The sequence below is a fragment of the Triticum urartu genome, chromosome 4A, assembly GCF_056163025.1.
Source record: "Triticum urartu cultivar PI428250 chromosome 4A, HENAU_Tu73, whole genome shotgun sequence".
Taxonomy (NCBI): domain Eukaryota; kingdom Viridiplantae; phylum Streptophyta; class Magnoliopsida; order Poales; family Poaceae; genus Triticum; species Triticum urartu.
In genome coordinates, this window is record NC_141876.1 from 3,042,713 (window position 1) to 3,054,288 (window position 11,576).

The window sequence follows — 11,576 nt, forward strand, 5'->3', positions numbered from 1 at the left end:
ATACGGCGATTGTAATATTCTTGTCCAGGGATTAGTCTCTTCTCTCTTGACAGAACTCTGTATAAGCTCATATCTAAGGAAGCATCGGCCAGCAAAGGCATGTGGAGCAGTCGTTCCGCGGTCCTGCAAAGTAAATCTATGGACAGACATCTTATTCTAGTGTTATGCGACATTACAGATCAAGTAAAAATTGAGAAATCTTGAATAAGAATCGAGTATAGCCATTAATTTTGTGATTTATCACATTCAAACGTCATTCCCTCTGTTCATTCATCCATCAGTAAATGCATGCTCAAGAAGCAGAGCATCTGCCTCACCACGTGAAGAGCCACCGCTGCTACCCCTTTTCTTTTACGAAATTAGCTTCACCATGTCTTCTAATAATCTAGTGACGGGCCAAAGACTTTAGTCTAAAAATAATAATCTAATGACACTCCATTTCTTCAGCTGCACAGAAATGGCAGAGATGGTCAGTTCTGCCATTGTCGGGGAGGCAGTCAGCCGAATCATTTCTGGTATTGCCACCAACAAAGACCACGATAAAACGGATGAAGCCGCAGAAGGTGGCCTAGAGAGGCTGGAGATGGCGCGCATCAGGATGGAGGCTGCGCTCGAGACATCCAACAAGTGGCAGATTACGGACACGCCACTGCTCCATTGGCGAAAGAAACTGAAGCGTGCTGCTCAGGACTGTGAGGACGCGGTTCGCAGATGCAGGCAACATTTTCATGAAGAAGATGAGAGAAAACAGATGGTAAGGCAATCCTCGCTTCCTAGACGTATTGCACATACGACCAAGACATTCATCTCCTCTTTCGTCGGCCGCAAAAATGATCATTGCTCGGACAACATAACTTCTGTTCGGAGATTCGAGAGGTTTGCGGATGGTGCTACTGAGTTTATCAGGTTTGTGCAGCTTGGCGGAACGCCACGACATCACATGTTCTTCGACCCTCTCATCCGACATATCTTTGAAGGAAAATCCATACGATATATGGTGTTGCATCCAGGAGGCCAGTATCACTTCTTCACCATACAACCCATAGCTTCCGAGGAGCGTGGTTTGGAGGCCATACTATGTTTTGTATATGAAGATTGCAAATTGCCCGAGAAAAGTTTTGCCCTCAAGTTCATGATGCGCATCTCGGAGAGCACAAACCTAATCGGAACTACAGTTAAGTGCTTGCAATTGGTGACGCCTCACTTCAAGTCCACGGCTGAAATTGTCATTAAAGAGATCGCACAGCTCCCTACGCAAGATTTCTCATGTTTACCGCCTGAGGTTATGAGTGTCAACGCGGAACATTACTGGAATGAGATGAACACAACTTTTGCTGTATGCTCCCGCCCAGATCCTTTATGTTGCCAAGGATACGAGCACAAGATCGTGTCTTCCTGTCGTGGCGACGAAAGCAACAGCGGAAACAAATTGAGGCTTTCGAGCATATTTCCAGAACCAGTATGTAAAGTGTTTTTACAGCGTCACGTCTCACCATCCGAGTACCCTAACCTGCATGGGTCAGTCACTATATATGACTTGGCTTCTTTGGAGAATTGCCGACCTTTGAAGCTTGGAATTCTGTTCATGCCTCATGACTCTCTGCAGGAACCCAAGTCCACAAGCAAGGGCTCTGTGATAGAGGCAATCGATGGAAAGAAGCAACACTTGACGCATGTAAATGTTCACCCGGATCAGCTCGACGAGATGTTTCTGCCCAAGGCGATAGACTATCTATATCATAACGTTGAGTCTACAACGTACGAGATAAGTTGGAGATCTAACCATGGTAGTGCATACCTATGTGTGGACATGACGAGCGCGACAAGATTGCCAGGAGCACCCGCGGCGATACAAGGTAGGAACAAGAGCAACAAGGTGGTTCCTGAGATGCAGCAAGAGCTAATGGAAAATGTGGAGTGGAAGGAGGTAGCAAGAAGATGCTTAAAACTTTGGTTGTTTCGTTCCTCTGAGAGAATGCAGAGCATGTTTACGGCGTGGCTGAAACGATGAGCGTCTAACTAGCGGTTTGTTGCTTAATTTCAGATTGTGAATCTGTTAGTCTTCTTACAGAATTGTTTTGAATTAATGTGTGCCAAGGCGAGCAGGACGGTTTGTTCCGTTGTACTTGTACCTCTTGCATTATATCGTGCTCCTACATGTATATATCTCTTGATTAGTCGTCTCGTGTGATAATTGCTATGTAGTGTAATAGTCAAGATGCAGTTAACATCTTGATTAGTCATTTTGTATATATGTAGAATTGAACCAGCTTCGAACCAGTCAAGCATAGATTGGCTATGGTCAAACCACGTGGAGTAGATGTCAAGAGAAAACAATTGACATAGTCAAAAGATTTGTTTTTTAGCTAGCATACATTTCTTTTTCGACAATGGACAGACTCTCGCGCGCGTAATACAGCTAGAAACCTCCGGCTGGGAACCATGGCGCGGCAGTTTAGAGCACACCAGCGTCTTACTTATGTGGCATTGCTAAGATACGGGTACAACTTGAAACATTTGGAGTGTCTTTCTTTCCAAGAATTAATTAAATAGCTGATAGTAAATTAAAACATCAAAGGATTAAAAAGAATAAGTACTCTCTCCGGCCGGAATTACTTGTCAAAATGTTACATGTATCTAGACGCTTTTTAAGCATAGATACACATATGTTTGGACAAATTTGAGACAAGTACTATGGGTCAGAGGGAGTATCTTTTTTCGTACGATGTACTACCTTCTTTCGGGTTTAAAAGGCTTACGTGTGTCCCTAAATCGCTAATGAGATCAATTCAATATAATTTTTATATCACAAAAATTATATCATTAGAAAATAGAGCATTTGGAATTTCTAATGATTTTTTGTAATATAAAACTCATGTTACATTGGTTAAATTATCAACACAGGAATACGTGGGTGCCTTATACTTCCTTCATTCCACAAAACAACTCATATAAATTTGTGCACTTGGACCAAAGCAGCTCTCGTTTCTACTGCCCGAACACTCACATTGGCCGGGTATGGGAGCCAAGAGAAAAGCGAATTGTTTTGTGGAACAAACTCAATAAATATATATGAGTTGTTTTGTGGAACGGAGGGAGTAGTATATACCGGAGAAGAGGCAGTACCAAACATCAACCATAAATTAATAATAGCCGGTAAAAACAAAAGAGATACATGCTCATCATTTCAGTGGTGAATATAAGGTCAACAACCCTTCTTTGACATTACTCTCTCCGATTCATAAAAAGTGTTGCCCACTTAGTACAAAATTTGTACTAATTTAGTACGAAATGGACGACACTTTTTATGGATCGGAAGGACTAGGAGCAGGTGGAATTGAGCAGTCTCATTTTTCTCTAACATAACAAACATGACCATTTAGATACCGTATTGTTACCGCCGGTGGATTTGGTCGATTGATTTGTGATAAGTGATGGAAAAAGTGGTTGTCAAGGGGGACATTGAAGTTATATTGGAAAACAAACTGAGTGCCCGATTCACAACCATCCGGTATGAATATATACTCTCCAATTCCCTCTGCGGCGTTGGCTCCAACTTAGCCCAGACATGAAGTTATGGTCAAAAGTAACTAGCTTTCTATTATTTTACAACCTATCAAAACACCAAACAAATTAAACAATATACATGCAACAACATGACCACAGTGATGTCTCACTATTGGAAAACAAACTGAGTGCCCGATTCACAACCTTGTGTATCAATTTAGTTTATTTTTTCTGAATTTTTTATTTTATTTTATACCGGTGTGAATCCTATTGGTCAACGTTTGACGTGCATTGCACGCGCAAGCTTACTAGTCCGTCTAAACAAGGATCAAATTTTCACCAGGAGCATATCGGAGGAGACGGGAACAACATCGGCGGAGCCTTCATGAAGGACACAACACCTGTAGACGCCACCACTGTCGTCCTGGCAGAAGAGCCAGGCAAGTAATGCACCCCGACGCTCACCCACCTCGCCCAAACTGCCAAACCATACATCCGCCATAAGCACCGCACGTCTTGCCACCAGGACCGCCACCATGCAACTAGACAACCCCGTCGCAGACCAAAGGCCCCAGCTTTGGCCCGACCGACCACCCCTGACCAACGGAGCCCCTACTTGCCCGCGTTCGAAGGGCAAGAAGGAGGAGTGGACGCATCCACGACCGGCACACCCCAGCGCCCGCGAAAGGTCGCCCGACCACGTCAGAGCCTCCCCTCCCTCCTACCGACCTCCCCAATCCCCACCGAACACACCCCATCTCGCTCACCACGGTAGCCAACACACATCCCCGCGTGGCCACCCGCAGCCACTCGCCCACCGTCGCGGGACAATAAATAGACCCTTAGCAGTAGCCACGAGTGCTCTCCGGAGATGCCTCCTCACGCCAACCGACATCATCCATGCACCAGACCAGGAAGGTCTTGACGAGGACTAGGCCTGCATGACTAGCCAGCCACCGCTACTACTTATGCGGCCACCCCCACCAGCTCGTCGCAGAGCCAGGGGCAGCCGCCCGCAGCCCAAGTCACTCACACCCTACACCGACGGATGGGGTGGATCTTGGCTAGGCACCAATGCAGCCAACCTCGCCACCCAGCCACGTGTGCACCGCCCCTTAGTGCTACCACTAATCGTGGCACTCTGCCCCATGGCACGTCGAGCCATGCCGCAGCCGCCAACTGGCTCCGGCACGCTACCACGCAATAGTGCCCGACGTCAAGAGCTACCTCAAGGCTTTGGAAGCCATGGCCCTCTTGTGGCGGTGAAGGGGGGGGGGGGAGGTGGACGAAAGACCTCAATGGCAGTTACTAGGTTTGCACTCTGGTTGCACGACGGAAGGGAGTGACGTGAGTTTATTATGAGAAAGGGCATGATGCATGTATAAGTTGTCATGGACCGCACAATATGATAGATTGCGATCTTTTCAATTTGGTGCCGGACCAAACAGGTAGAAAAGCACAACATATAACTCAAGAACATTTAGGTATATAAAAATGGCGGTAGTATATTAGGTTTTTTTGAACGTTAGGTTTTTGTTCATTTCAGTGGATGGATAGATAAGTTGGAGTCACACTTAGTTAATAGTATAACATAACTTTTTATAAAATATTTTGGAAAAATAGTATATATTTTTATGATTTATATGAAAATTTTCATGATCGTAATATAACATTGTTCAAGTTTTCCAAACATGATATTCATTCCCTGCGTGAACTGACATGGGTCCTTATATTTAACTTGATTTATTTCATGCTTTCTAGCGATGTTCAGCTAGATGGAGAGGACGTTTCCGTGGACTACGAGGTGTTTCTGGTGACTTTGTCAATTTCAAGAATTATCGTCTCAATCTCTTTTGTGCTCATAGGTAGGGGTGCATCCGTACCTTCATTGGTTGAAAATTGTCATCCAAAAAACTTTCTGATGTAAAAATTCAGTTGCACCTGTTGAAAATTGGCTAGTAAGAGATGCCAGAGTTCAAAAAATTGTCCGTCCGTAAGAAACGTATAAATACGATTAACCTGCATTTGTCGTTGTAGGCTAGTAGGAGATGTGACGCGAGCACCCTTTGCGCACACCTTGAGTTACTTATAGGCCGGGTTCAGGGACAAGTTTAAGCAATCCAGCGGCCAAGTCTTACCAAATACGACCAGATCTTGCCACTGATGACTTTAATCTTTAGCAAAAGCCAAAGCAAAAGGCAAATAAAATGGCATCAATCATGAGCATGAGAGGGAATATCTATTTACCACCAGCACGCAAAGCACAGCAGCATCAAAAGACACAATGCCCTCCATGTTCTCTCTCGAGAGCAGCCTTCATTAGAGAAGGACCTGCTTGTTCCAGTCCTATCTTTGTTCCTAGACAAACTAACAATACTCACCACCCGGAGAGGACGAGGAAGCAAAACCAGTGCATGCATGAGTCTCTCAGGTGCTGTGGGATGGTGGGACGAGTGGCAGCTGCGCATCCTTGTCCTCGCCAGCCTCTTCATGCAGTACCTCCTCTACCTCTGTGTATGGCTGCGTAGATCTCCTTCCATGTCTAGGATGAGAGTGCTGGTGTGGATCGTTTACATAGGCAGCGATGCCGTGGCGATCTACGCCCTCGCAACCCTCTTCAACCGCCAGAAGCGGACATTGGATGGGGGGAGCACCGCCCTGGAGGTTCTATGGGCGCCTGTCCTCCTCATCCACCTCGGCGGCCAGCCATTCATAAGTGCCTACAGCCTCGAAGACAATGAGCTATGGAAACGGCATACCATAACCCTGGTGTCTCAGGTCACGGTTGCCTTGTACGTCTTCTGCAAGTGGTGGTCTGGCGAGAAGAGGTTGCTGGCAGCAGGGGTCTTGCTCTTTCTATTTGGCATCCTCAAATTCGCCCAGAAGCCATGGGCCCTCAGGACCGCCAGCTTTAACAGCATGCCAGCTTCGCTTGAAGTGGAACATAAAGGGCGTACATATTCGCTTGAAGAATATGTACAAGATGCAAAGAAATGTCTACTGGACACGGAGAAGTCCGGGGGAAGGTATGGGCTTAGATCACTAAGCAATTATATGTTTGTTGATCGGTCTGTTCCATACTCTCTTCGGATTAAAGTCCTGTCAGGATTTATGCATAGTAAATATGAGGATGAATACAAAGAGTTGCGGTCTAGGCTTGGAGATACATTCAGTATGCTGTACACCAGAGTACAATCCTTTGGCACTATATATGGGTCCGGCTTCATGTTTTTTCTTCCATTCCTGGCCTTATCTTCTATAGTGCTTTTGGCCACGAGCCGCAAGGATGGCCACGAGGAGAAGGACATCACGGTGACATACATCCTATTCTGTTTCACCGCCATGCTGGAGTTCCTGCTTCCTTGCATGGTTTTGTCCTACATGATTTTGGCCCAGTGCATTTCATCTTTCAGTGGGGGGTTCCTTATGAAGCATTTTGAAGGGTGGCACGACATGGTATCTCAGTGCAACATCATGTCCTTCTGTGTTCGCAAGAAGAAGCCCACATTCTTGATGAAGCTTGCTGCCTTCAACTTTCTAAGGGAGTTTGTTAACCAACATTGGTATATTAAAAAAGAAGCTAGAGCCTACCAAATCACGGGGGTGGTTCGCCAGCACGTGGAAGATGGTTGGAATAATTACATATGTGGCGCCGAAAGTTACAGGAAATTCAATGAGCTTCGAGGCCAGTGGGCTCTAAGAAGACACAAGCAAATAGGGTGGAGCTTGAAGATGAATTTCGACAAAAGCGTCCTCCTCTGGCACATTGCCACGGACCTCTGCTTTTACCACCCCAACACATCCCATCAATGTCGTCAACAAGCAGAAGCCACATTGCGCAGCAGGGAGATATCCAACTATATGATCTACCTGCTTCTCATCCGTCCTGAGATGCTAATGCTCGGCAGCAGATCGGATCTCTTCACCATGGCCAGCAACCAAATTGGCAAGGACATAACAGAAGAAATTCTTGCAGGGGAGATTCTTAGCATGCCCCCATCTTCAGATAACATGATTTCCGACGCACGTAGGCTCGCCCGAGAACTTATGATGCTGGATAGTGAGGAAGATAGGTGGATAGTGATCCAAGGTGTGTGGGTGGAGATGCTCTGCTATTCCGCCAGCAGGTGCAGGGGCTACCTACACGCCAAGAGCCTGGGTGATGGCGGGGAGTGTCTCACCACTATCTGGCTCCTCTTGGCGGTGATGGGGATGGAGACCTTGGCGGACAGGAATCACAGGCCAAAGTTTCAGGATGAAGAAGAGAAAGTAGAAGAAATAGAATTAGAAGAAGCACTTCCCGTCCACAAGAAGGATGAGAAGAAGAATCACATACTTCCTTCCTGTTCCCAAGGCAGAGCCGGTCACCCCGCTCACGACGACCGCCTAGTCTAAGAGACGGGCTTGTGGAAATCACCGATACCAAGTGTGTTTCGCTTGCCCATATCATCATTCATGTTACTTCCTTTCCATCAACCATTTCATGATTTGCTTTATTTGATTAGGTATGCCTTAACTGTCTGTTGCTTCTCTTGGCACTCCCTGGCCAGCGCCAGCCTTGGGGAAGCCATTCCTCGACAGATGGTGTTGGTGCTACCGGTGGAAGATTTGTGTTGATTGCTTACTGTCGTGTGTTTGACTGTCTGTGTAGCCCTCTAGTGCTCCTGTTCTTGAGCTGAATAAAAGCCATGTTACAGCGTGTTGTCAGTGTGTAAGATTGGATTTGGTGTGAGACAGTCATTTGAACATTTTATTACCCTGTTGATGTGCTGCTGCTACCCAGAGTTTATGATCTTTAATTTTTTTCGAGTGGAAGATTCGTCTTGCTTTTAAGAAAAAGGGTTCCCCCAACCCCCCCCCCCCCCCCCCCCCGCTTTATATTATAAAGCAGACAACCGATACATCCAATATGCTAGGGCCATAGCACATCAGAGCCCAAAAGGAAAAACAAGAAGAAGAAAAAAGAGAAATAAATGCCGATATCGACAGATCAACGGAGAAAGGAAGCCCGTCAACCGCTGCACCCTCCAAAGAAGTACCACCACGCTCCCAGCATCCCGAAGCGCCGTACACCAAGCAACACCTTCAAGAAGGGATGAGACGGTGTCGTCGTTGTTGCACGAACAAGTTCTAGGGTTTCCCCCGGTACACGGGGGATGGTGGGGAAGGGATACATCCGACGCCCCTAAGTAGGGACCGATGGAGCCTGCAGGCGTCACAGCGTCGGTGCCGAACAACCGACATCGATTTCTCCCGATCCACGACCACCACCACCGCCCCAGGCATTTCGACATGCATCACCCCAACAACCGCCCACCAACGTGTACCACCACTTTTACCGGGCAACCCTCGCCGCCTCACTGGAGTTGCCAACACGAGACCTGGAGATGGAAAGGGAACAAACGGCCACGGGAGCAATCACAACGCGACCGGAGGGAGGGAACAGCCTCCACCGCCTTAGCGGGGCCGACCGGACGCAGCAACAAGGACTTGTCGGGCACCGAATGCCCGGCCGGGTCCACTTGGACCCGGACAGTCCTGTCACCAAGCTGCAGCACCAGGGAACGACGCCACCGAGACCGCCGCCACCATGCCACCACCAGGGAACGACGCCGCCGAACGCCGAGCCACCAGCCCGCCCAACCCAGATGAGGCCCAAGGCCCAGATCTGGGTAGGGGGGGCGCCGGCAAGCCCAGCGCCACCGCGCCGCCCCACGGCCAACGGCCACACCGCCGTGTCGAGAACCACCGCGGCCCGCGGCATCCACCGACGGGTAGCACCGAAGCCGGCTGAGGCGCACCGCCACCGGCCATCACCGCCCGAGCAGGGGAGGGCCGCGCGCGGGGAAGGGCATGCCCACAGCCGCCCGCACCACGCGACCGAGGACCGGCGGCGCAGGCTGACGGCGGCGGGAGGAGAGATGGACGCGGGGGAGAGCTGGAGGAGCGCGGAGGAAGCCCCCCCGGCCGCCTCGTTCGGGGAGGCGGCGCGGGGGTACGGGAGAATGGAGGAGGGGAGGAGAAGGGGAACGGGAGGGGGTAGGGGCTGGCGGCTCCGGCGGGCTCCGGTCGCTGCGGTGGCGGCTCCGCGCTGGGGAGCCAGCGACGGGGGCGGGGGAACCCTAGGAGCGGGGGAGCTTGAATAAAAGCCATTCAATGTTTGTTTGTTCCTTATATATTATCACTGTTTTCCTTGTACAGTCTGGGCGATTATCTTGTTGATTGGCGGCCAAAGGCAGTGTTGGTTTTCTTCTTTAATCTACACATGTGATTTCTGCTGCAGTGCAGCCTAGTGCTGCTCCTGCATACATCGTCATGATGCAGAGATTGAGGGCATGCCTCCATTTCCAAAGAAAAAGCATAAATCAATAAAAAAATGAACAATAAAAGAACTAGTTATTCTACAAAAGAACTAGTACTGTGAGAGTTACATATATCGGAATCAGGTGCATTCATTCATTGAAATATAGCAGAATTGCAAGCCCAATGATTTATATAGAGAGGCTAGCATTTGCTAAGATCCAGCAACAGTCTGGTTCTTGCAAGCTACACAGATGTTCAGGATTACTTGCAATCTGGTTTTCGCAAGCTACAAAGATGTACAGAATTACTACTTATCTAGTAGTACTAATGTTGAAAACAGATTATGAAGCAGTCCAGACACACGTGATGAACATTGAAGCATTCACTCTCCCATGCTGCCCAGGATCATCAACCAAATTCAATTTGCACCTACAAAACTACGGAAAATGTTGAAAACCTACAATGTTTTTCTTTCCGTCTAGAAAAGCAGAGGGGCCTAACCTACAGGTTGATCTTTCCTAAGCATCAAACAAATGTTGAGAACCAAATCAGCAAATAAACTTCCTAAGCATTAATTTTTGTTGCGAATCAGGAGCATTCATCCATTCACCATTTTTCTGTATTTTTCAATAAAGGATGTATTTTATTGGCTCAAAATAGAGCATCAAGAGGATACAAACACAATGAACCCACACCCAGCCTCTGCATAGCTAGGATGCACACAGCCAATATGAACACACGCACACAAATAAAACGCCGGCAAAATAGCAAAGTCATATGAGACCAAAGCTATGTGTAGGCGAGGAAAAATGACAAAGCTATTAGATCCATGATCGACAAACTACAATAATGACCATATTCGCACCAACCATCTCATGAAACCAAACGAACGACGAGGTTCTTCAACAGCAACGCCTTCAAGAAGGGAACGACGCTCATCGTCGCCGTCACCGGATCCAAACATCCAAGGTCAGATCTAAGTTTTCACTCTGATGAAAAATTCCAAGCATATCCGAGCAATGCCTTCAACAAGGTACTGACATAAAAATATCGCCATTGCCAGGTTTAACCAACTCAGGTCAGACCTAAGCTTTCACCCCGGAGCTCGAGCCTGGGTGCTCCAGTGGCACCCCCATTGACGACCCTTATGTGTTGTCACCATCACTTTTTTCGCGACCCCAGCTACATGCGTGTTCGCCACCGCTGTACAACCATCCCTCTGCGTCACGTCGTTGTCGATAGTTTGCATCTCACAACTGAAGTCAACCACCGGGTCTGAAGAGAGGAACTCTCATGAAGTCCTTTCGGTAGTCACCACAATCTGCGGCGAGGCTACCATCGCAGGCCGAAGTTGTCACCAGGACCAACCACCTACGATGGAGCACCCATCGCTGATTATCACTTCGCCAGAGAGAGCTCAACCCATACCTGTCACGTAGCCACCGCAAGATCAAGAGCACACAGCCACCAAATCAGCGCCATGCCTCCCGACCGATAGATCTTCTTGAAGGACGGAGTCCACCACAAGGACCAGCAGGGCCGCCATGCACAACACCTGATTGGATTCCCTGATGCCACACCACAATTTGGAGGAGCAGGATTGTTGCCCAGCCTGTTAGAATTATGTCGAATATTATTGTATAAGGTAGGTTACAGTTGGACTTGGTTTGAGACTGTGTGTAGACAAGGTAGGAGTCGTGTCCAAGTAGGACGCCTGTATCCTAGACCTCTCATATATAGCGGGGGTAGACACACGATGTAACCTA

At 48.0% G+C, this 11,576-nt stretch overlaps 2 protein-coding genes across 2 annotated transcripts; both read left to right on the forward strand.

Annotated features, from left to right (window-relative positions):
* Positions 1-453: 453 nt before the first annotated feature.
* Positions 454-2,130, forward strand: LOC125553323 (uncharacterized). The gene has a single exon (XM_048717130.2). The coding sequence runs from the start codon at positions 458-460 to the stop codon at positions 2,009-2,011; it is 1,554 nt and encodes a 517-aa protein (XP_048573087.1). The 5' UTR covers positions 454-457; the 3' UTR covers positions 2,012-2,130.
* Positions 2,131-5,801: 3,671 nt separating this feature from the next.
* Positions 5,802-8,274, forward strand: LOC125553321 (uncharacterized). Its single transcript, XM_048717128.2, has 2 exons — positions 5,802-7,933; positions 8,013-8,274. Exon 1 carries the CDS (start codon positions 5,926-5,928, stop codon positions 7,900-7,902), a length of 1,977 nt encoding a protein of 658 aa, XP_048573085.2. The 5' UTR covers positions 5,802-5,925; the 3' UTR covers positions 7,903-7,933; positions 8,013-8,274.
* Positions 8,275-11,576: the final 3,302 nt, after the last annotated feature.